Source organism: Dermacentor silvarum, chromosome 9, assembly GCF_013339745.2.
Source record: "Dermacentor silvarum isolate Dsil-2018 chromosome 9, BIME_Dsil_1.4, whole genome shotgun sequence".
Lineage (NCBI taxonomy): Eukaryota > Metazoa > Arthropoda > Arachnida > Ixodida > Ixodidae > Dermacentor > Dermacentor silvarum.
This window is the reverse complement of record NC_051162.1, coordinates 149222167-149248492: the sequence shown is the minus strand read 5'-3', so window position 1 is coordinate 149248492 and position 26326 is coordinate 149222167. Positions and strand designations below refer to the sequence as shown.

Sequence of the window (26326 nt, the reverse complement as noted above, 5' to 3'; positions counted from 1 at the left end):
GGATAGCGGCTTGGTGAATGTTGAGGCGAACGTTGAGGCAACGTCCCGTCTGCCCATAATATTGTCACGTGATAGTGACGGTCAATAACACAGTAGCAAAACTGTGAATGACGAAACTAACTTTTTATTGGGCGAACTTGTGCCCACAGAACGAGTGACACTCGAAGCACAGCGATAGCGGCGAACACAGTCGGTGATTGCCGAAATCTGATCTGCGGGTCAAGCGCGTCGGCTTTTATACATGAGTCATCGAAAGCTGCAGGTTGCAGAGTAATCGCTGGCACCCGCATGTCCTCCCGAAAGTGCAACACAATTCGCGTCACCCATACATGCAATCAGATTACACAAGGTTCGGTGACAACAGACAGTGGATAGAACCATCGATAACATTCAAGATATTTCCAATACATGCAGACGCGTCCTGCACTTTTAGACGGTGAAATGCGGTCACCCGAGAAAGACAGACGAGTACATGTGGCAATATTTCTTGCCGCACGAAAGTGGAATGACATATACAACTCCCACTGCGCATGCCACCACGGGCTGCTCTGTGTGCTCGATAGGGAAAATGACCTTGGACGCCTGCGTAAGTCTATTAACACGAGGGCAAATCTTGTTTAACGAGTTCTTAGCGGAAAAAAACAACTTGAACACCATATTTCATTGCTGCCTTTTTTTAACCCATGACCCATCTGATGTAAATAAGGAATGACTGTAAACTTAATTCCCGTTTCGATCAGCTGCTGGGGTGATGGATGGATGGATGTAAAACTTTAATGAACGTCCTGAGGTACGCGACTCAGCGCGCAGCGGGCCGCTCCCACGTTGGGACAGTCAGGCTATGCGCGACCGCCGCATTGTGGGCCCTCTGGACAGCTGGGGTGATTACACTTTTTTTAATTTTATTTACAAGCCCTTCCAACAGGAAAACTTCCAATAAAAAATTCCATCAACCCAGCAGTTCGTTACGCTACCATCGACTATCCAGTGACCCAAGTTGGCGGGAAAATATTTTAGACACAGACAGGTAGACACCCTGTAAAGTTCATCAAGTACTTTAAGAATGCTAATCCTGTTAGTAGTACAAATGTGCAATGACCATTCAGACACCTGGCTGCACTTACCACATCTACTTGATGGCTGTACAAGGCGGCAACTCCAGGGCTCTGATCCATGTTGGTAAGCATTGGCATTCCACACACGTGTGGAGCTGTATGAAGAAAGACGTTAGTTTCTTGATCTGGTCATGAGGGAATTGATGGGATTCCTGCTATGGGTGGTGGTAAAGCTTTGAGCAAGCTAATGACCAAGACAGAAAGAATAGGAAATGAAAACAATCGTTACAATAAAGGGCCACATTTTTTAAACAATCATGGGCAAGAAGTCCCCATTAGAATGCTAATAGTGGGCTTAGGGGAATAATGAGCTCAAAATGCTCATCTGCAAAATGCTAAATGACCCATAGCTTTTAGCGTACGCACGCTATTTTAAAAAACATTTGTGTTAGCGGCTTTAAATGCACTGTCGCTGTATGAGGCTTCCACCTCACTATGAACTGCTCCTATAGCTGCGGCAAGTCTGGAATCGATTCTTAAGGACATGACGAAGTTCCGGCGCCCACAGTAGAAAAATGGCACGGCCTCCAAGATCAGTTTTCATTACTCTGAAGTCGCTGGAAGTGCGATTCGAACACCAACTATAGGTGGTGTCTAATGATGACAAACTTCTGGTGCTCACAAGGGATGCTAGCACTTGCAGTGTGGTGTTATGATCGGCAAGGAATCCGACAGGTCAATGGGGGAAACCAAACCCGCGCACGTTCCCGTGTCGGGGCAATTATCTACATCCCCAAGAGGCGGTTATGATCTTCCTGGAAACTGTACCTCTCAAATGTGGGAAACAAGCCCGAGCGCCTTTCCCGTGACGAGATAATCCCCTTCATCCCCGAGAAAGCGTCACACCTCTACGACCTGAGCAGACGAAAAAGGCGAGCTACCAAGAAAGAGGACCCGAGGGAGAGGAGGTCGTCAACTTGACCACCCGACAGAGGACTGACACTTCCACAAGTTCCCCGAAGGAGACATCGGCTACCACAAGACCACGAGAGGTTATTTAAAGCCGTCCTGGCCCCCGTGTTAATCAGAACCGCTCGAGACTCAGATAGAGTCAAAACCATGCACCAATGAAGTGAATACAATCGTTTATATTTTTCATCATTACGATGCCCGCCTTCATCGTTGTCTCCTGATTCCTGCGGTGACGACCCACCTCACCCGGTCGAGATTATATCAGTGGTAAGAGACTACCTTTGAGATTGGGAGGTGGGAATCCAGATTGAATGAATGGTGGAATCTGGACACCACATATTGCGGTGTGGTTTTGCACACGTTTCTATAATGCAAGCCATATTTCAGCGAATTTTTCTGGAAAAAAAAAAATACAGCCGCAGTTTCGCATGAAAGTACTGGCAGCGATAGCAATTTATGAGATGATTACACTCGGTCAAATTCATGGTTTTATTGGCCCTATAAATTGCAGTAGACATTCATTTACCAACTAAACAAGCATGGCATTACACAATGACTACGAGCAGTTGCTGTCACAACGTTGCTGTGACAAGGAATGATCGCAGCCAGGAGCGTGCAGGTTTGGCCAAAAGCAAACGATTTGGACCGAGGCTCGCTTCACAGTATCTTCGAAACAAGAATTCGCAACCTCCTGCACTAGGCACGCAGGAAGACAGAGTTCATGAAGCCACCTCGGCCCACCTTTATCCCCTGGCACCCGCCTGAGATAACCTCCAACATACAGCATGTGGGCCATGGATGCATTCAGCTGCGCGGCAGACAGCCATGCGAATGTCCAGCGTGGATGTGAATGCATTACGATTCGTGAGCAGTTACGAGCACGAGCGAGTTGCTTAACGTACAGTGTTGCTGAATGACGAGTACGCCACTGAGCAACAGTGGTCTTTCTCACCACAGTGCACATCGAGGGAAGCGGTGCACATTGAGACAACCAAATTGTTCTAGTTGTCGTAACAAAATTTCATCGTACAGGAAGTACTCAATGGTTCTCTGGCGCACGCAGCACTTACCCGCCATTTTAATGCGATTATCTTTTTTCGGAAGCCCAGGTCACTCATACCAGGTCACTGGGTAATCCATTGTCCAATAGCTACAGCATCAGGCTGTTATGCCGAGGGAACTAGGTTCGAAACCAACCGTTGGACCAACTTAGCTCACTGGGTTGCGCCATTGGGTATCTGCCACTCTTTAACGAACCTCTTTGATGCCTACTTAGGTACCTTGGTATGTACCACCGGGTATCTTTCGATGTTCAATGAACCTCTTTGACGTCTACTTGGGTACCACTCTGTATGTGCAGCTTCTCTGGTGCTTGGAGGAATCGAATCCAACATACATATTCGGACAATCCTGCCTGGATATATATTCAGACACATGCCACAAGTGGAGTTCGCAGCCCCACCTAGTGGTGCCGCTGCGTGTCCAGAGCAAAGCATGAGAGAGAAGCGCAACTGCACTACACGTCTTATACATGATGTGTTTCGCCGGTGGCAATACAGCAGTGAATCAATACAGCCACATTGATTCACTGCTAATCACATTAATACTGACAGTCATCCTGGGATGCTTTCTGCGGGAACATTTCGTAGTTGTCCTGCGCAGAAGGCAAGGCACGGTGGGCTCTTGTATTTGCTTACTGCTTACGATCGGCCACGTCCCTTTTCACCACTCGTTCACTACCGTAGTGCAAAATTTCTTGATATACAAGATTTTAACAGTGGGTGTAGCTGCCTGGAATAAAAAAAAAGTGAGGAGCGCATATTGAGTTTGAGCCACCAACAAGCAGGAAGCGTCTTAATGGCGGTGTCTGTTTCGAGATCTTGTTTGCGGTTGTTCGAAACAGCCGAAAGACTATCTCAGCTGTGGAAAGGCACTGTAGATTAGTTTTTTAATCTATTGACTATTAATACGTTTTATCTAAACCTATTTATTAGCCGAACACTGCTTTGACATGCTGGAAGAGCCATTTCATTGTCTTGACGAGCAGCCAGTTTGTGGAAGGCAGGAGAAGACAAAATGCGCATTATTCTCAGGGCGAATGGTCATGTTTCAGTCAAACTATAGCTAACAGCTCAATAAACCTTGTTGGCGATTTGGTTCATAATGCTTCAGAAAAGGATACTGCGCAAAAGACAGACAAGCACGAGAGGGTATCAACATGGACAAGTGCAAACTTGCAACTAAATTTTATTTCCGTCAGAGTTGTCAAATAAGGATATTATCACACATGCGCAATGAAGCAACACATATGTATTTTAAAAACTAAATGATCACTGGGGAAATATGAGCAAAAACGATTACGTCACTGCAACATGCGTGCTTTTCCTCGCTATTAAACAACGAAATAGAAGTTTCACTGATGCATGCATTCCATTTGGAGGCAATTAGTACTTGTTGTTTAGACCTCCAGAACTTTCAACATCTGCGATACTCTTTTGTCTGCTTCAAACAACCACAAAAGAAATTGCCAAACATGCAGACATGGCTAGCCTCAACATTGCCTGCTTGTCAGGGGCTCAACTTTAACAAGCACATCCTAATTCCAGGCAGCTATACCGCTGTTAAGATATTAAATATTGAAAAAGCTTACGCAGCGGAAGTCAATGAGTGATGCGAAGTCACAATATGCACTTGGACCTAAAGTACATATTAAATACTTTTCCTAATTCATTTTAATTAATTAAGTTGAATATAAGAATACTCTGAGGAGTGACGACAAACAATGGTTTCACCCAGCAGCACTTTACCACCCTTTTGTAATCATTGGCTCAAGTTGTGGAAACACCCAGAATATTGCAGTAAAGGGCAATAATGCATGTAACAGTGTAATGGCTATAACGAAGTAATTTCAGCTCCTGCTTCAGCTTTGCTGTAATAAGGTTCGAGTGTATTCGGCTTACGGCTCTTGGGACAAATTTGAGCACTTACCAGGAGACTCTTGCGCATCGGTGTCACCCTCCTGGGACTCAATGAGATCTGTGGTTTCGGTCCACCTGTGCACCTTGACGACGACAAGCGACGTCTGGGTTGATTTGCACACGTCGGCGCTTCTCGATGTCTCAACTGCAACATCCACCACACTGCTGTTGAACAGCCACGAGGCCTCAGTCTGCACAGGTTTCGCCAATATTTCATGGGTGCAGCAAGAGGCAGGTTCCTTTTCTCTGTCCTGAATGAGGAAATGGGAAATGTGGTTAAAGAGAAACCTGTTATAGAGTTTTGGTGCCATATCCTGCACATCAGGTAAACAAAGCTTATCAATGTGACCAATTTCAAGTGCCACTGATGTTTATTGTCACTTCAACAAATGTTAGCATTCTCAGTTAGCGATCGAGCTAACGAATTACAAGGATGCCTGCCCTAAACAAAAAAAGCATATTAAGAGGGATACTCTGGCAGGTTTGCTAATCGCAAACACTTTTATAAATCTAAATGACAAGGGCACATGAAGCATGTTGTCCAGTCATTGGTTCCAACAAGGCATTTTGTGTGGACAGGAGCTATGACAGCTTGCATCCTCCACACAAACTCGGGTCACTGGCTCCATTTTACAGCAAATAGTTGTCACTGCAAGATTCATGCCAAGCTGTTCTGTCTAGCTTCACCAGACATCCCTCGCTGCCTCCTCTCTCAGCCACAGACCTGCTTTTGCATTCCGTCGGCCACCAACACACACACTGTCACCCAGTAGCCCTACTGGGTGACAGTGTGTGACACTACTGTGACCTACTGGGTGACACTACTGTCACCCAGGGGGGGGGGGTCATAACCCCCCCCCCCCTGAGGCCGAGGTAACCCCCCCTTTTGTTAAACCCCTTTTCCTTACTTGCTCCTTTGAGTACTGCAACTAAGAAGTAGAACGTGCAATCGTCTGCACACACGCAAACTGGCGCAAAAAGCGAATTTTTTTGACAATTTTCCGTGAAGAAATTGAAATTAGTGCTGTTTAGATGGTATTGGCAAAATAAGGCAAACTGTCACCCCCCCCTGGCAGACATCCTGGGTGCACTACTGCTGTCACCCTCCTTGCCACTAATGCCCTTTGCCCACTTAGCTGTTCTCTGCTCCACTGTATGGCGCTGGCATCAGCGTGGCTGCCAGAGCCAGTCACATCTGCTATGATATCGGCTACTACTAACGACTCGTTCCTCTCCATAAGGGTCATCACCTTAAAGCGGCCTCCTGGAACAACTTTTCTGGAAACTGAGCTACATGCTGAAATGAGTGCAATGACTTTCAAAGAATATATATATATATATATGAGTGCAATGAAAAGGAAGAGTCGTTCACTTGAAATTAGGAAAAAATTACAAAGGAAACCCGCAGGAGTTTCACAGAAAGTGATCTTTACAATTGACGAAAAGTTAGCCTTGGTATGGGAATCAAACCTGGGACCAATGCCTTTCCATGGCAGGCACTCTACCATTTGACCCAACTAGGAGGCAAGCATCTCGTGCAGCAAGGCCAAATTAACACGAAACACAGGGACACTAAATATGGCAATCAGCTCTGCGGAAATCCACCAGGTGGAGAGTCACAAAGGGAAAAATTGTAATCCACTAAAGGGAGCATAGAATTATAAATGAAGCCTGCACAGGTTTCTCGAGAAAGCTTCTCAGCAGTAAAAATAATAATAATAATAATGGTCTAGTGGAGCATAGAATTATAAATGAAGCCTGTACAGGTTTCTTGAAAAAGCTTCTCTGCAGTAAAAAAAAAAAAAACAATAATAATAATAATGGTCTAGTGATTGAAACCTGAACCATTAATGCCTTTCCAGGGCAGTTGCCCTACTGCCCGAGCTAACCAGGGGGCTAGCAGACGACAGAGAAAGGCCAAATTAATCATGCCATGTTTATGTTCATTGGTTCTTATCTGCCTGCCTATCACTACTTTTAAAGCGATGTTTTCTTTTTTTTTTTTTTTTCTTTCTGCCCCACTTTGCAGTTTGTATGTTTCTGGCCACTTTGGCCAACCTGGGGTACTAGATGTCACTATAGTTGCCACTAGAAACAAATTTGAAAATTCCCCGACGATCCCCAATGAGAAATTTGAGCGCAGCTCTTAAGGTGTTATAGGTGCTTCAATCTGCTTCGGCGGCACTCACTGGTGGGTCCTCTCGGCGGCGGCGTTTAGCTTCGGCGGCGCGAACGGCAGGGTCCTCTCGGCGGCGGCGCTTAGCTTCGGCTTCGGCGGCGCGAACGGCAGGGTCCTCTCGGCGACGGCGCTTAGATTTTGCTTCGGCAGCGCGAACAGCGGGGTCTTCTCGGCGACGGCGATTGTAAGCTTCTGCTTCGGCGGCGCGCACTCCCGGGTCATCTCGGCGACGGCGCTTAGCTTCTGCTTCGGCGGCGCGCACCTCTGGATTCTGGCGTCGGCGTCGCTGAGCCTCTGCTCGGGCAGCTCGCTTAGCAGCAGCGGCTGACGAAGCCCTTACTCCGGTTGCGTCGCTCATTGTTCAGGAATAATTAAATTAAGCGTCAACACGGGACCGCGTGGCTCGCATTCTCTGGTGGCGACGACGCAGGCTAGTGTGCGCAGTGGGTCCGAAGCCCACGCCAGCGCCGTTTTCATACCCTCCTCCTCCGGCAGAGGAGGGTATGGTGAAAGCGTGAGGAGAAACTCGTAGTTCCGCTCGAGAAATAGCGCTTCTTCCTAACCTCTCTCTAGTCACTGTTCACCAGTCGTCTCGGATATCACCAAAGTCTCTCTCTCTCTCTCTCTCTCTCTGTGCGGCGACGAGATGGCGCCACAGTGCATACAAATGCATACAAATGGATTAAGGAAAAAAAATTACTCCATCTCCCGCTAAAGGGAACCATGTGTGGATGCGAAGCAGCGGGGTGATGGTTACCTTGCCCGGCGCTAACGCCTCCTTGCAAGTTGAGCACACCATGAATTCACCGTGGTTCGCCGGTCCGAACTCTTGTCGCAGCACGCCGAAGACCGCGTTCCGGTGTTGTTCGTTCTGGATGCTGCCGACCTTGGTCAGGTTGTTATCGAACCGAAGCCGGTCACACACACTGCAGCTGTGGCCGAAGCTCCGGTCGAGGAAATCTCGCTCGAACCGCGCGTTCGCGCCATCGGTCCCCAGCAGTTGATTCAAGCGTTTCGTTGCCTTCGCCGCCGACTCGCGTTGCCTCGTCGTTTCGGGATCCGCCGCTCGACGTTTGCGTTTCAATGCGGCTTCGCGTTGCCTCGTCGTATCGGGATCCGCCGCTCGACGTTTGCGTTTCAATGCGGCTTCGCGTCGCCGCACCGCCTCGGGATCCGCCGCTCGACGTTTGCGTTTCGATTCGGCTTCGCGTTGCCGTGCCGCCTCGGGATCCGCCGCTCGACGTTTGCGTTTCGACTCGGCTTCGCGTTGCCGCGCCGCCTCGAGATCCACCGCTCGACGTTGACGTTTCAATTCGGCTTCCCGAGCCCGGAGTTCAGGGTCTGCTTGCCGCCGTTTACGTTTCCTTTCGGCTTCGCGAGCCCGAAGTTCGGGATCGCCACGTCGCCGCTCCCGTTTCGAAGCAGCGGCCCGAGCGCTCATCGCGGCGCTGCACAGGAGAGAGAATGAAGCGTGCGCGCCACAGAACTATCTAGATCACTATAACAGAACCATAGAGCAACGCTTTATAGGAGGCGTTGCATAGAGTAACATCACAGAAGGTAACATCATAAAGACCAACTTCGCCCTGGCAGTCAAAGCCAACGATCTCAAACAGAGGGCGCGCTAGTCGCGCAACTCACGTGTGCGCTCGGCCGGGCGGCGACATAAGACCGATTTTAAAACCCCTATATATAAAAAGTAGCGCGATAGAGTTTCATATTACTATATGGTTATTTATTTAGAAACTCTATGAGTAGCGCCAACCACTTCTCTCCTGCTCCGTTCCGCCATAGAGAAAGGAATTGGTTCCGCTGTCGCGCTCTGCGCGGCCAGCGCGATCGAGGCACGATATCGACAGTGGCGCCGCCTACGCCGGGCCTGCCGTGGCAGACGACAGCTAACGCGCTACCATAGGAAATCCGCGGAAAACTTCGATCGCGCCCTGCGGAGCAGTTATTGAGGCGCGATTTTGCTTCGTCAGTCAGTAACTGGCCTTAATAATGCCGTTTTGGAAGTAGCAACGCGACGATGCGAGACGGCGCAAATACCAAGTGTGCAGCAAGCGTTTCCGCTCGCCGGATGGTAAACAAAAAAAGCCTTTTGCCCTCGCCTTATCGGTTGCGGCAACTTAAGGCGCAGCAGCATGCCGTCACAGCGAAATTCTTGTCCCTAACACGTTTGATCCGTTTGTGCGTACAGTACTTTCGTCGCACAGGCCCGAGAATGGCGGTCGGAGCGCGCTGGAAAGAAACAAATATACAAAAGCGCAACGCCTGCTTCCACGTGACATGGATTGGCCAATGGGGGTGGTGGTAAGTGGTTCTTGAGAGAAAGGGAAAGGTTGGCGCTATCTTCTGCAGCCCTTGAGGGAGCACGGCTCAGCGCCAGCCAATGGGGGAGCGGAGGAGGCTGGGGCAACAGGAGGCGGCGAGGGGGAAGCGCTGGGGTGAGCGCGGTGGCGGCAAGATCTAAGAATGGCGCTACTTTAAATATATAGGGATTTTAACCGATTTTGGTTCGCAGTGCACCTAGCGGGTGTGTGAAATCTAGACTCAGAGATTGGGACTGCAGAAAAACTCATCTCGAAGGCTATGTTCTGGTGGTTAGAAAAATTACACGGCCTCCAAGATCGCTTCCGTGCGAGTGCTCGTCCCGGAGGCTATATTTCGATTTTTTTAACGCGTTGCTTGCATGCATTGAGTAGCTTCGTGTTAGCTGTACCGCCAGAGCAGCAAGTACACGCCACTGTGTGTTTATGCAGACATTTGAAATAAACATAACAAAAGTTGGAAGAGACGAAACATTTTATTTTCAAGTCATATTCTCAGTAAGCACATGCACACTTTTTTTTTCCTACATTCGATGAACACAAGCACAAAAAGATCGGTGCACTGCAAAGTGCAAGACATGCCAATACAGGTGCCAGTATGTTGAGAATAAATTTCACAAAAAGAATTAACAGGCGATATTATGAAAAACCCCACAGAACAGTAAAACTGCAGAAGACAGCAGTAGCATTAAAGAGGAAAACAATGCTCGTCCTTTGAAGCCTAACCTTTCTTATTAAGTGGTACTAGTTCCGGGCTGCATAGCAAACAAGGAATGAAGGCTGCTCACTGCAGTTGTCAGCCAACCACGGTCTCTCCCTATCCTGCCGTTGTTACTGCACCCTCGCAACACAATAGTAATTCCCGTAGTACTTGACTACGGACGGCATGACCTGAAAAAAAAGAAGTATAGGTTATGTCTTCTATCCCGCCTTCGCACAAATTTTCACCTACGCACTTCACATAGCCCTTTCGTGAAAAGCTTCACATGCAAATGCCGCAGCTAAAAAAAAAAAAAAGAAACCTTCGGTGCGATGCATGCACTACTGAGGCAGGAGTGTTTATTCAGAATACGTCACAGCCACAGCTTACAAACATTCTTCTCAATTCGCATGTTCTCTCTAATTGCGCTCGTAACAAAGGCTTCAAGCAATCTGTGCACGCCACGAATAACGATTCTAAGCATAACAGCAATCTTTCACACAATTGCACACACATGCATTGAATTCAGACTACGTATACCGGCGTGTGCCGACTCACTTTCTCGCGCCATGAAACGATTTTCTCGCAAACGTGCTGCGCAACATTCCAAATTGCTGTTTCTTACATAATGTGACGCAATCCACGAACATCATGCGCGAAGTGAAGAGCACAAAAAAGTTCTCTGCGCCGAAGAGCACAATGCGACAAATGTCAACTTACGCCTGAAGTGACAAATACATAAGCAATTTGCAAAGTAATGAAAGGAAAAAAGAACGTAATGAAGGCCTTCTTACCAAGCAGCAGCCAAGCAGACAGACGTTCTGGCAGACGAACCCAGCAAAGACCACACAGAACGTTATCGCACATCTTTTGTAGCGTCGCCTTGCCTGATCACACCATGGCCGATATTTTGTAGCGATGCGTTATGCTTTATTCTATATACTAGCCTTATCATCCACCGCTCACGGTCGGCTGATCCTGTTGAAAACGTCTACAGCCATAGAGTTTCTCACTATAACACCTAGAGGGTAAACTGGCGCCACCGTCTATGCGAGTTTCTTAAAGGGCACCATGCCCTCATGGGAATGACGGGATATGTTTCTGCGAGGCTTGTGTTGGCTGGTGTTGAACGAGGCTTCGTCTAAAACGTGGATATGGCTACACAAATAATGCGCTCTTAAAGTAAAATCTACATAAAAGGCTTTCATTCACCTATATTACATCTCTCAATAAAGTTTACTCACCTACAATGCAGAATCAAGCGAAGAAATGTAAGAACAGATGACAAGTTGTTCCAAAGCGAGCGATAATCTTGACGTCTGCCCTCCAGCTTTAGCGGCCAGCTGATACTTTTTACATTTCATATAATTGTGCATCCAAGAGTAAGTCCTCAAAATTAAACAAAACATGTTTTTGTGTAATAACAAAGCTAAAGTAGTTTTTTACGTGCTGTTTTAGCAGGAAATTAATCATTGTGACAGACGAAACGGTGTTAGCCAGGCGCGTCTTTAAGGCATTCTGGTCCTTCAAGAACGATGCCAATCCGAAGTCACAATATACCGGCATTCCAGTGGCGCACCGAAGGGGGGGGGGGGGGGGGTCGGGGGTTGTAACCCCCCCCTGAGGCCGACTTAACCACCCTCTTTTCGTTTAACCCCTTTTCTTTCCTTGCGCATTTGAGTACTGCAACTAAGATGTAAGACACGCAATCGTCTGCACACTCACAAAAAGCACATTTTTTGACAATTTTCCGCGAAGAAATTGAAATTAGTGCTATTTAGATGGTATTGGCAAACTGTCAACCCCCCCCCCCCCTGGCAGAGATCCTGGGTACGCTACTGCGGCATTCCCATGGACACTACAGCGCAGCAGCGCCAGTTTTCCCTCTAGGTAATATAGTGAGAAACTCTATGTCTACAGCCACATAGACAAGTAGACGTATAGTGCGCTAGAAAAGTTACTACAGTAGATAACTAGTACGTGCGTTCCCTTGGAGACAGGGAGTGTTGTATTGCCCTCTAGCGGGTGGCATGAAGCTGCGTAGCTCGGCCGCTTTTAGGCTCGAGTGGCCACTCCTGTAATCCGTATGTTACTCTATGACAGAACACCATACAAACTTAAAGAAGGGAAGCTGTACCTTCCACAGTGCAACGGGAATAAGCGTAGCGGTGGCGTTGTGAACTAAATTATGCGACCGAGAGATGGCGCTGGCACAATCAAAACTAATATCATCATCATTACGTAGTGAGCAATATGGCCGCTACAGTAGCGGTTCGGGGGGCTCGTCGCGCTGCTCGCTAGCTGGTTTTGGGGCGTTTCGTTACTGCTTTCGGGGCGGTATTCGTGTGTACTGTACTCTAACATGACTACAGATATCTTTATAATGTCGCCAGGTGACCGAGAGGCCTCAACTAGGCAATAAAACACTTCAAACAAGTAAGCTTACATTGTTTATTGTCAATGATGAATGAGGCAGTACATGCTCACAATTTTCGTACAGCTCAGGTGGACTTAATGTTGTCTGACGCTGAGTTTACAACATACAGAAACATAGATAACCATCTATTTAATGGAACCCAAAGCTGAAATCGAGCAAAGTTTTCTCATCGTGTTCGGCGTGCCGTAAAGCAGGGAGAACGAAGGTTCAGACAGCGATATTTATGCCCAGCTACCCTCGTACTTGTATTGCATACAGTGCTGCTTCACGTTTTATATTCTCTGCGTTCAACGATTTCATCTAGATTAAAGAAAGGAACATAAAAAATTGCTAGGCAAAATGTATTATCAGCAATTCGTAATGCATTGGCGAGAGGCACGAAGTGTAGGAGGGGGGGGAGGGGGGCGTTATGCTAAATTTTACATCACATTTTCTGCTCTTGCTATTCTTCTGCTGCACATTTAGTGTTCAGGTGCGGCAGCAAAGGCTTTGACACAAGCGGAGTACTCGTAGGGAAACCAAGGAACGTTATGAAGAAAGCAGTGCTTAGAAGGACTTCTGGAAATATTGTGTGAATAAACAAGGACACTAAATCAACATATAAGCAAGCCCAATTAATGCTCACAGATCCTTGGAAAATGCAATTTGCGGTTTCATGTTGAAAAAGAATCTCGGTACATGTATTCAAACAAGGCAAAGAGGTTGCAAGGAGATGAACACTTCAGTTGAGTAACAGGTGAGCAAGGGAAGCCTCAGCTTGGAGCCGTTTCACCAAGCAAACATATTTGTGAGGGCCGGGACGAAGACAAGTTCCCACGCTGAGGTTTCCCTTGCTCGTTCACTGTTGATTAGCTGAATGTTGAGCTGATTTTCTAGCACTTGGAAGGTAGCATGGACATTGCCCGTGCACAAATCGGGTGCTACGAGTGCAGTTACTAACTACCGGCCTATATCTATCTGCAGCATTGAGTCAAAAGTGTTTGAATCGGTATTGCATTCCCTGCTTTCTATTAGTGCTAAGAACATTTTAATAGATGGACAGCATCGCTTTGTATGCAGATGGCTTAAGGATATTTAAGACTGTCAACAGTGTTCACGACTGCATTGACCTCCAAAAAGACATTTTCTCACTCTCAAGCTGGTGCAGAAACAATAATGGTACTCTTAAATGCTTCCAAAACTATGGTATTAAGTTACACATGCAAAACACACCATGTACAATTTTCATACGCTCTTCGGGATGCTCCACTGCCCAGGGTCGATGAAATCAAAGATCTTGGTGTGTACTTCGACAAAACACCAAGCTTCTGTTCACACATTAAATATGCACAACGTGCCCTTCACGCTCTTGGAATTGTATGTCGTATATTGCAAGATGACCACTCACCTGTTCTGTTTCTGAAATCATATGCTGCTGTGTGCCTTCCACTACTAGAGTATGTCCCTGTAGATTGAGATGTAACCTGCAAATCTAATTCTGACCTCACTGAATGCATCCAGAATAAATTGATATCCGTCTTCAAGCACCACTTTTGCCATTCTGGCGACCATAGTCCAGCACTCGCAAATGTACCTCAACTCACACCTCTAGAATCCCTTAAACCTCACCCCTTCGATTAATAAAGTTGGTAGTCACTCATTAAAGACTTATTAAATCATACCTTTTCGTTCCTGTATAAGGTGGTCCATGGGATTATACTTTCCCAAAACTACGCAATTTTTCGTGCTGCAACAGTATACCAGGTAACATTCCACATTCTCTGCCTGGCCTTGTTCCATTAAAGACTGTCGTATGTATGGCTCGACTCCAAAAACATAATAAGAATTGTGCCTGCATTGACGTATTTCAGAGTTCATTTCCTATGTATTGTATATATGCAGATAATCGTGTTGTATGATTAACTGCAGTTTACGCTTCCTTGTTTTCTTTTTCCTTATTTGTTTCTCTATCTCATATTACTTTGTCTTCCACATTTGTGTTCTCTGTACATTTTGTCTCGCATATTTCTTTTTAAGTGCACCAGTACGAAGGCCCTCTAGCTGTTCCTGGGCCCTATAATAAACATTTGATTGATTGGTTATTGTTATTGTAGTATGAAATTGATCTTTAAATGTGTACTAGTATATTAGTTTAGTTCAGTAGCTTTTGTGCAATACCGTTATAGTGTGACAGTTTTTTAAAGCATCAATTAAGCGTAATAAAATGCTGTTTGCTTGAACATATGCATTGTGCCGTTAATTTCTTCTGAGGTTTAATAACGGTTGGCTACCATGTCCAGTGTTGTGCAATAAAATAATCTGGCACAACAATGGTTACATGCCTCACAGAACAAATTGAATGTCTTTCTCAATCAAAACATCATTGTAGGCTGAAAACAATAAACAAACTGGTATTTCTTTTTTTTTTTGTGGTGACTTGAGGTGTATAAATTTAAAAAATAACCTGTTTACATATATTTTTTCATATTATGCAAATGAGCTGCCCCATACATTTGAATAAGTGCTTCAAGAGTACGACTTGCCAAAGGGCAACAAAAGACACCTATTAGAACCCTGCGATTCTCTGTTAATAGTATTTGACAGTATGTTATTTCGTTAATGTCGAGAAAGACAGACTTCACATGTTGAAACCAGTTACAATAGAACATGGCGTTAACACAGTGAGAACATTTCCAGCAATACATTCAATGTAAAGGCCTCCCAATGCAGTGTTGATGCTTCAAAACAACGAAGAAAAATTTAATGTTCAATGGGAAAGATTAGACAGAAACAAGAATCAGGAGACAAGCTACGAAATTGGTAAATTTGGCTGTTCTAAATGTCTCTTTGTGAGCGCCACAAGTGCTTCGATTCCTTTTTTTTTTTTGCTGATTTTCTCAGAACCCACTTACGCGTTTCTTTCATGCACCAACAAGCATAATTATATTTATAATACAGATTCTTCAATGATACTTTGCGTAGTTCTTATGTAGTCCTTACGTAGTTGGCTGTGCAACGAACTACAAAAAAAAAAAAAGATTGTACGAGAGCTATTGATGTGACATGCCATGCTCGTGCAGGTGTTTGCAAAGCGATCTTGCAGACGACAACGCGAACGCAATCGCTGATGTCGATAGCTTGTGCAGTTATGTTACTTCAAGGAAACCGTTGCGGCAGGCGTACATTCATTAATCAAACGTGTTTTTTTATATCTAAAATAGCATTCAGATCACTAACATTGTTTCAAGCTCAGTTTAGAGAAGGCTGTTTTAAGCCGCACTTGCGCGGTTGAAGACAAAATCGGTCAAGCAACAGTGCACCGCAGCCGAGGAGCGAGCGTCGGCGCGCGTCAGAGCTTGTATCCTGTGGTTGCGCGCCCTTTTCCTCCAGCCGACGCGAAGCGACGCGTTCGCTTGTCGGCACGCTTCAGCGCGTGCCGACGCATGCCTATGGTATGATGTTATGCAGGCTTGAGCGCTCTGCCAAATGCACTGGCCTCAGCTTGGCTGCAACAGATGTTCTTATTCGTTTTAGGATGGTTTTCATGGGCACACCCCGTTCTAGGTCCTCTGCTATGCTGGTCTTTTCCTTGTCACTCATTCTCAAGTGCTGAATTTCTGCTTTATGACCATAAGGGGTTCTTTGATACCTGACTTTTATGGTGGTGCCTTCAGGTGTCCGACTCTGAGTGCTGTCCTCCTTTGAGACAGTAATAAATGAAAGACACACCTTACCAGACCTGCAGCTTCCCTGACTTTTCTCCTGACGGTCACCACGACCATCCTTTTCCCTCGCCTCGCCTGATCTATTACAGTAATAGTGGATCCTTGTATCTCCACTGGCCAGCTTTTTGGGACCCCTAGGCAAAACGAACCAGAAGTTCTGGCTAGCCTCTTCTGCTTTCCATTCATGAAATTCTGTAATAAAAGCACAAAATAGCATTAGACAGTTAGAAGTACTTTGGGGAGAGAGTGATGTAAACCAAAATAATCACTTCGAAGGCCTTGGGCATGGGCTAATGTAGTATTTATTTTAATCTCTCACCTTCAACTTGACCCTGTTCAAATTTGAGTTAAAATTGAATTTAATATTGCAATGCATCATAACTACAGAAAATTTACCATAGTAGCCTTGTTTTAATAAGAAACAAATATGAAACAGATCAATCCTCGCTCCTTCCTCAATATTGCATCGGATTGTACGTCCACCGGAATGCAAAATTACGATGAGACGAAGACGAACTGACGGCACATGGTGCAAGCTTCGTTTTGTAGCAACAACAACGTCAGAACAGAGCGAATCCTTTCTCTCAGTGAAAACAATAATGATTGTAGAAACGTCAGGTTCCACGCTATTCTACATGAAATACACCAGTGCACTTTTTTTTCTTTGTTAGATCTGATCAATGTCACAATTCTTCAACACTTTTACAAATAATCACGTGTTTTGGAAACGGCAGAAATAGATTTGCTTTGCTTCTCTCATAACGCAAAAGACTCTACCACGTGAATTTCACATGATATGCAAGATGGTCGCGGCATTGACAAATGTACGAGCTTTACAAAAAAGCTGGAATTTTAAGTGTATTCCTAATTCTGCCGCAATGCAACCTGCACTGAGGCGAAGGCTAGGCCATGCACGCATGTTGTGCAGAGCAACGTCAGAACGCAGAGCGAATTCCTCCTCTCGCTTAAGAAAAAAAAAAAGATTGTGCGCGCATCAAATTTAGCTCTCTTCTATGAAATGCACTATTAAAGAATTTTCCCACAATACGCCGAGCGACCATGAGCTGCTGACAACTGTACGTCCTGTGCAGGAATGCTGTAAGCAGACCATGCCAAACGTATGTCATGTAGCGTACCATGGAAAGCGTGCACACATGACTAACTAGCTGAATTGGACAAACAAAATTTATATTTAATGAGGATACAAACTTCTAAATACACCATGGGAATTGATTAGGCACCTGTGCAAAAGCTGTTCTTCGCGAAACAGTGAGAAAACAAAAGCACGAGGCATAAGCAATTGCTTTTTGAGGCATATTGCGCAACAAGAAATTAAAAAAAAAATTAACTGTTTCTCACCCTTATCGTTCCGGAACACCATGTGTTACAGTGCCTAGAATATACTTATATTCTAGGCACTGTAACCATGTTGCCGTACTCAGCGTCGAAGTTGTGCGCAGCGATGTGGTGCTCCGAATACTTCTTCATTGTAGGCACGGCAGTGCCACATACGTCGCATTTCATCAATTTCTTGACATTCACGGCCACTTTGTGGATGTTCCTGATGTTATGCAGCATGTTCTTTCTCTGGGTAAATAGTTTGCTGCAAAATTCACAGCGACGATCGTCATCGCCGATGGCAGCTCGATGACAGACCTGCGCCATTCCGAAGCGGAGTAGGCAAGAACAAGAGAACGGCGAGCAGTCGATGCCCCCGCGGCGTTGTAAGCACGTGGTCGTGTCATTGTGAGCACATGGGTCGTTGAATGGCCCACAACACAGGGCAACGCCTCCTATATATATTTATTTAGGAGGCGTTGCACAGGGAAAGAACCTCTCCAATCAGGTGACACACTAGATACTTTGTGGCGCCCTAGGGGCGGTTGGAGACCAACTTAGGGAACCAACATCCGGGAACGCAGGGTCACGTGGGTGCTGCCTTCTATTGTTCACCGGGTCCAGCCGAGCTGCGGCGAAACGCATGTACTGTATATGCTCCCTACGGGAGCATAGTTGTGCATAGGTCCGCCATCTTGCCTGGCAAGCAACGAAAACTATGTGGCGAAGCCGAACTCCGTGTTTGCAGGCGACATACCTACCGTGTCGTCGGTCGACCGTGGGCGCTTTTCCATCGCATGTGGAGCGCTTTTCCGTCTAATCACAAACAAAGCGCATGGAAACAGTACACTAGATAAAATAGTCAAGAAGAAAAAAGGCGCTGCTGATTTTTAACGCGCGGCGTGAGATGCAGCGCAAATATTATTAGTTGTTTTTTTGGACTTGTGCGTTCACCTGTGCCCCCTTCTCGGAACTTTCCGCTTTCCGAGCGATTGTGCAGTTGGGAGCAGAGCACCCGGTCAATAGAGAGGTTTGTAGCTTGTCCGGTAATCGGGTAAATGCAGGCGAACCGAGCGTTGGGGCCTGTTGGCGGAACCGTAAACGGTGAGCGGCCTGTATGGTGCTGCCATCTGGTGGCGCAGAGCGCAAACAGACAAAAACAGCTAATACGGCAGTGACCAAGTGTATTTTACTTTGCTGCTGGTGTAAGTTTTCGGCAGCAACACGATTACGCCACTGTCGAAAATTTACACCAGCAGCGAAGTAGAAATCACTTGGTTACTGCAATATTAGCCGTTTTTGTCTGTTTGAGCTCCGCGCCACAAGGTGGCAGCACCATACAGGCCGCTCACGTTTACGGGTCCGCCAACACGCCTCAACGCCCGATCCACCCGCGTTTAGCCAATTACCAGACAAGCTAAACCTCTCTATTGTATCATTCCGATGGAACTGCGATGGAACAGCTGTGAGATCTGCTGCGCACGTTGTGCTGTTCCGCAGCTGACACGAACGTAACAGCAAACGCCAAGATCGACCGGATTCGCTTTAAACTTGGCTAGCATTAACGTGCGTCAATCCAGTTCACTGCAACGGCGGCGTCGGGAAATACAAAAAACTGGCCGGAGCACCATCTTCTCCTCAGTGCACGGTTGCTTGGAACCCACGTGATGGCGTTTGGGCAATGGAGGCACGATCGGCGTTTATAAATCAGATGCGCAACTCTGCTACCTTTGGTAGCATATACAGTAACTCTAAAGGGCCGTTTATAGTCTGACGTAACGCGAGCGCGCTCACGCTACGTCACGTTGGCGAAAATGACCCCCTCTATAGACCTTTTCATCGGGCAAGGAGGAAATCTGGCTTGTGCAAGCCGGCACGGCTTAAATGTGTTGCCGGTCGCGCGCTGCAGAACGATTTGGAGGTGTTTTAGCTAGTTCTGAGTGCAATTTACGGGATGTCAGTTCTTACGAGGTCGTCGCACAACCACAGTGAAGTCTTTAGGCGCAGCAGTAGCTACGTATCTGGAAATTTCTCTTGGATGTGCAAAAATGCGACGCGCATCATCAGCCGCGGTGTGTGTATGTGTTGTGAACTATGTTGAATGTATCGGTTTTCACTCGACGAAGGGTTGTTATGAAACATTTCCATCAGCCACCAGTATCGTTCTCACGCATTTTAAGTCTAGTAGACTTCAAATCACTATGTGTATACGTTAGCCTCCTGCAAGAGGCCGAATGCTTTGCTCAATACAGCGAGCACTGCGGTTGACAAACCAACATGATACACACAATTGCTTCATGCTTAGATCGGCATAGTCTTTTTTGCCCTTTAAGGCACAATATACAAAGGGGATCGCATAAAGAGAATCCAACAACTATTTGTAAGTACACAATTTCTGTAACGTGGGTGAATGCGTCGTAAATGACTGAACTTAGGAGACTGAAAAAAAAAGAGGTCATATGGCCTCCTTTTGCGGCAAAGTAAAACAGAACACGGTATAACGACGCAATAAGACTCCGCATGGACGTGCCGCATGCTTGGACCACTTGGACCATACGCCATACAGAACAAACAGATCTATAACACAGCATTTATTACTGACTCGGGCGTTCGCAAAGTCTGCAGCTGGTCATTCGACCACTCGAAAAGTGATTCACACAGTACGGTATGCGGTTATTATTAACCAAACTATTTTATTTGTAGCCGGAAACCTTGCCCAGCCAACAAGGCAGTCGCCCAGTGTATCTACACATAACATCTTGAGCGCTTGTCAAAGAAAATAGCAAGACTTATTCTCCAGCAGAACGGTACCCACATTGTTAGGATCGTCAAATGTTTCATAACTATACTCGTTGCAGCTAAACCAGAGCTTTGAATTATAGTGCTGAGAATGCTGCAGTAAGGTAACATTCGTACAATGAATTTTCAGAAATACCTAACAGATATCCGAGGCTGATTGTAAGCTCAAACAAACGCGCACACCTCGCGCTGGGTGCTCCATCCGCCCTAACACCAGCAGTTACTCCAGCCGCGTAATTACTTCAGACTTAAATTCCTTCACTACGCCTCACAGGACCATTCCCCACGTAGAAGACGCCATTTCATGCTAAATAGACCACGCGAGTGCGAAAAAATCCCCCAGAAACTGCCGCCAAGCGTATACCACAGCATACAACACGGCGTTCGCCCAAGCCAGCATGCCAACTGCCCATAGATGGCGCCACTGCCAACGCAATGGCGGCGCCCATGAAAGAACAGTCTATAGTCGAGCGCACCGGTGCAGCCAACGTAACCGGTGGCTTCCGACGCGCCCGGCGCTGAATTGGCTCCTGACCCATTCGCGCGTTGGTCGCGCCTATAGAGTTTCTCACTATAACACCTAGAGGGTAAACTGGCGCCACCGTCTATGCGAGTTTCTTAAGGGCGCTGTGCCCTCATGCGAATGACGGGATATGTGTCTGCGAGGCTTGTGTTGGCTGGTGGTGAACGAGGCTTCTAAAACGTGGATATGGCTACACAAATAATGCGTTCTTAAAGTAAAATCTACATAAAAGGCTTTCATTCACCCATATTACATCTCTCAATAAAGTTTACTCACCTACAATGCAGCATCAAGCGAAGAAAAACAAGAACAGACGACAAGTTGTTCCAAAGCGAGCGAGAATCTTGTCGTCTGCCCTCCAAATTTAGCGGCCAGCTGATACTTTTTACGTTTCATAGAATTGTGCATCCAATAGTATGTCCTCAAAATTAAACAAAACGTGTTTTGGGTAATAATAAAGCTAAAGCAGTTTTTTACGTGCTGTTTTAACAGGAAATGAATCATTGTGACAGACGGAACTATAGTGAACTAGATCCTTTCTAGTGGCGCGACCACCGCCGCTGGAGAGGGCCTCGAGGGGAAGAAAATGCGGCGGCGCTGTAGTCGACCGCACTTGAAAGCGCCTCAGCCTTCGGGCCGTCGCGCTGCTAGGACGACCACTTCGTCCGGCGTTTTCAGCGGCCAGTGCAATTTCAGTATAATGCAAGACTAGCAAGTGACAAAAGTTTTTGCTTCCGGTTTTTGTTCTTTGCAGCTTCGTTATGCATATGGAAAGATTCAAATACTATCGCTTGCGCGTGTTGCAGTTGTGGAATCGTCTGGTATATAGAGACATAGCCGCAATACTTCACATTTCGCAGTGGTATTCGTTGCAGTTTGCCTGGCTTATTATTGACGCTGTTTTTTATACGAACGTGCAAAGCGTAAAATGAGTATTTGCGAACGCTTACCGCGATTTTCGAGAGCGCCTGAGCTGGATAGCCGACTGCAATATGCAGGGTGTCGGAACTATATCATGCACCAAGATTTAAAAATATGCGGCTAGATGCCACGTAGCGCGACAGAACCAATGTAATGTTGTTTGCCGTTACCTGGAGATACCCAGATTATTTTTTTGCATTCCGCCTTATTACATAATTAGTCTTAGTTAATCAACTTCTCAAATATTACAATGAGGTAAAAAGTGTCAATGAGAAAATTGAAGATGCAACATGAAAAACTCCAGAGACAGGTTTCTGTTGCTCAATACGGGCTATACATAAGTGTTTTTTCGATCGTGATAGAAGACCGCAAATACACGCAAAATTCCCGCGCGACTAGCTGGCCGCTCGAGGCACTTTGCGTGTAATTGCTGGTGGAGTTATGAACAATTAATAAACAACAAAGTTGTGATATAGCACACCAATGCACTTTTATTTACACAATATGCTCGCTTTTCAGTGAACCACTGTCCAACGGCTTGGTATAATTACCCTCATAACCGACTAAGCTCCACGTGTTGGTGCGACTTTCTCCGCGCTGCATCACGAGACTTGTTTAATAATAATAGTACATGGGGTTATACGTGCCAAAACGACCATCTGATTATGATATGCGCCGTAATGGGGGACTCCGGATTAATTTGGACCACCTGGGGTTCTTTAACGTGCACCTAAATCCAAGTACACGGGTGTTTTCTGCATTTCGCCCCCATCGAAATGCGGCCGCCGCGACCGGGATTCGATCCGGTGACCTCGTGCTCAACAGCCCAACACCGTAACCACCGAGGAACCACAGCAAGTGAGACTTGTTTACCATTTACTATAAAAGTGGAGCAAGCGTTAGGAGCAAGCGTTGGGGTCGCCCTCGGAATTGTAAGTTCAGTTTCATTGCTCATATGGACATAATGCCTCAAGATGAAATGCGGCTCGAAGTGCAGTTCACAAACAGCTCAATTAGTTTCCAGCAGCTTGTCAAGCCTGTGGAGATTTCGCTGCCAAACAAGCCTTTGGTTCAACAAGGCTGATTCTTGGGCTAGTTGGTACGGTTTCCTGATATTGGCAAAGCCTTTAGCGCAATTTAAAAAAAGACATGGACGTGACAGAGACACAGGACAGCGCTATCCTGTGTGTCTCTCACGTCCCTGTCTTTTTTGAATTGCGCTAAAGGCTTTGCCAATATGAGGAAGTCTTTGGTGTTCATCTTTCGGAGCCTTAAAAAGTGATAACTTACGCTCCTGGGCTGTTCTTGCATAGGCAGTCGCACAGCCTGGCGCGTAACAGTGGTTTAACCGCCGCTTGGGCGGCATCATAAACACTAACGCAGGAAAAGGCGCGAAAGAAGCGACGTTCCGCGACGCCGACAAACAACGTGCAGACGGAGACGAGGCGCACACTCGCTTCAAGTGCGGGCGACGACAGCGCCGCCGCTACTTTCTTCCGAAGCGGGTACGCAGCGCGCAATAGGACGCACCTCCGCTCAACCCACTGTAAAGGTTCTAGTACACTGTAACGGAACGGTGCTAGCCAGGCGCGTCTTCAAGGCGTTCGGGCTCTCCAAGAACGATGCCAATCCGAATCCACAATATACCGGCATTCCCATGCATACCACAGCGCAGCAGCGCCACATTTCCCTCTAGGTTTTATAGTGTGAAACTCTATGGGCTGAACCCTTTAAATTGGGCGGTGGCATACACCACGTAGCCGTGACTATTAACATATTTTGTACTTAGTGATGGGTGAACTCGACCGTAACGGGGCCGGAGCAGCAGCGCCGCGGCAGTTCACAGAAAACAATTACACCAACTTTCCGTAGAGGAACCCCGAGTAGTATGCGAAGCAGCCATGGGGTCCAACTCAAGTTCCCATTAATTTTCAGTTCGTCATTTCCGTTAGGTTGAGGTACGTAGCTACCATTATATTTACCGTTTGGTTTCCATGGTAACTACCAAACTTTTCACTTACCGGAACTACGAAGTGGGTCACGCTCATCACGGGCACCCTGCCCGACGTTAACGCGTCCTTGCAAGTGGCACACACCGTGTACTCGGCGTAGTTGCTGATGACGTTGCTGCCATCCGCTGCAGTGATGTTACCAAACTCTTGTTGCAGCACGCCGATGGCCGCGTTCCGGTACTGTTCGTTCTGGATGCTTCCGATTTTGGTCAAGTTCTTATCGAACCAAAGCCGGTCGCACACACTGCAGCTGTGCCCGAAGCTCCGGTCGAGGAAATCGCGCTTGAGCCGCGCGTCGGCTCCGTCCTTTCCGAGTCGCAGCAGTTGCTTTAAGCGGCTGGCTGCCTTCGCCGCCGACTCGCGTTGCCGTGCTGCTTCGGGATCTGCCGCTCGACGTTTCCGTTTTGATTCGGCTTCGCGTTGCCGCGCCGCTTCGGGATCCGCTGCTCGACGTTTCCGTTTTGATTCGGCTTCGCGTTGCCGCGCCGCTTCGGGATCCGCTGCTCGACGTTTCCGTTGTGATTCGGCTTCGCGTTTCCGCGCCGCTTCAAGATCTGCCGCTCGACGTTTCCGTTGTGATTCGGCTTCGCGCTTCCGCGTCGCTTCAAGATCTGCCGCTCGACGTTTCCGTTTGGATTCGGCTTCGCGAGCCTTCGTTGCATCCGTAGCTTCTTGACGGTGTTTGCGGCGCCTTTCAGCTTCCCGAGCCCGAAGTTCAGGATCTGCTTGCCGGCGTTGGCGTGCGGCTTCAGCTGCACGAGCCCTCGTTGCATCAGTAGCAGCTTCTCGGCGTCGTTGACGTTTCCTTTCGGCTTCGCGAGCCCGAAGTTTGGGATCGGCCTGTCGCCGCTGCCGTTTCGTGGTAGCGGCTTGAGCCCTCTTCTCCGCGGCACTGACACTGGTGTTGACGCTGTCGCTGTCCGCGGCACTCATCGCGGCGTTGCGGGTGCAGAATGAGAGGAGGGGCGCGTGCGCGCGTCATTATACCGCGAGCTACAGCGGCGCCCCCCAGCGGAGTATGCAGCGCCTACCGTCGCGCCTCTAACTAAGCTGCTTCGCATTATCGCGCGCGGAGCCGCAGGTGTTGCCATTCGTTGCGCAATCCGGAGAGGAGAGGAGGAATGCCGAGAGGAGAGGAGATGAGACGATGAGGCGGAGGAGGATGCGCAGTGCGGGTGTGGACACCGCACGGCGGATGGATGAAGGGAGGGAGGGAGGGAGAGAGTGACATATAGCCCCGACCATAAGCTGCTTCGCATCCTTGACTCGTCAGGACTCTCCGCACGCCTTTAAGGACATTTCTACAAGCGGGAAGGCCTCACGGCCTCCCACCCCACCCCGGGCCTGACCGGCCTGGCACAACACCCCTGCAGACTCTGCAGCACACCAAGGCCTTCCATCTCGGCCTGATACGTGCCGCCTATGCCTGCCGGTTTTGCTTCGCCCAGCCATGGCGACTCCACTCTATCCCTTCTTTCGCTCCCACTTACCCCTCCCCGTTGGCGCTGAGCCGTGCTCCCTCAAGGGCTGCAGAAGATAGCGCCAACCTTTCCCTTTCCCTCAAGAACCACTTATCATCTAAAAAGGCCGTCGCCGGAGCCGGCGCTTTGGGGCGTTGTTCTAGGTCACTCTACCGCGGGTAAACACGGTCGGCGTCGGCAGCAGCTCGCCAGCTCTACGCGTCCCACTACCACCTGTCTCACTCCTCCTCTCCACCTCACATCCGCTATGCTGCGCAATGTTATTTTCACCCTCTCTCTCAGCTCTCTTTCCCGCAGCTCGGCGAAGCTGCGGACGACGGAATGATGTTCTAACAGGGAGTAAAGCCAGTTGGATCCATGCAGTGAAAGGTTGCGATCAAACCACAGTCTCACCTTGCAGCTGCGGCCGAACTCACGGTCGAGGAATTCTCTCTTGAACCGTCCATCGGCACCCTCCGTGGGAGGAATCTGTTTGCGTCGACGTCTCTGCTCGGCCTCCTGCTCTCGAAGTTTGGGGTTAGCTTGCCTCTGCTGACGCTTGGCTTGGGTTGCCTTCTCTTGAAACTGGGGGTTGGCTTGCCTCCACCGGCGCTTGGCTTGCGCTGCCCGTTCTCGATCCTCGGCGGTAGCGGCTTCCCTCCGTTGGCGCTTGGCTTGCACTTCTCGCTCTCGAAGCTCGGGATTTGCGCGACGTCGGCGCTGCCGCTCTCGTGCGAGCTCCCGCTGCCGCTCGCGCCGAGTGGAATCCATGGGGCGAAAAGGCGCTCCGGCGCAACACCTGCTCTTATACCCCTCTCCTCCCTAGCTCCCTGAGTTACTGTATATGCTACCAAAGGTAGTAGGGAGCATATACAGTAACTCCTCTCCTATTCTACGACCGTGCTCGTGGTCTTTCCA

General features: G+C 47.8%; 1 protein-coding gene across 3 annotated transcripts in view; it reads right to left on the bottom strand.

Moving 5' to 3' along the window:
- LOC119464535 (translation initiation factor IF-2-like) overlaps nt 1–26247 on the bottom strand; it is a 43041-nt gene extending 16794 nt beyond the window's left edge. For 2 of the 3 annotated variants that reach the window (XM_049656091.1, XM_049656090.1), the window contains exons 1-3: nt 23958–25202; nt 5016–5256; nt 1125–1210 (exon numbers count right to left, since the gene is read on the bottom strand). In XM_049656091.1, coding sequence (XP_049512048.1) covers nt 1125–1210; nt 5016–5256; nt 23958–24881 — 1251 coding nt within the window. In that variant the 5' untranslated portion in view covers nt 24882–25202. Of the gene's footprint in view, nt 1–1124; nt 1211–5015; nt 5257–23957; nt 25203–25822 lie in introns of those variants that run through there. The other variant, XM_049656092.1, reaches the window with a different exon arrangement.
- Nucleotides 26248–26326: the final 79 nt, after the last annotated feature.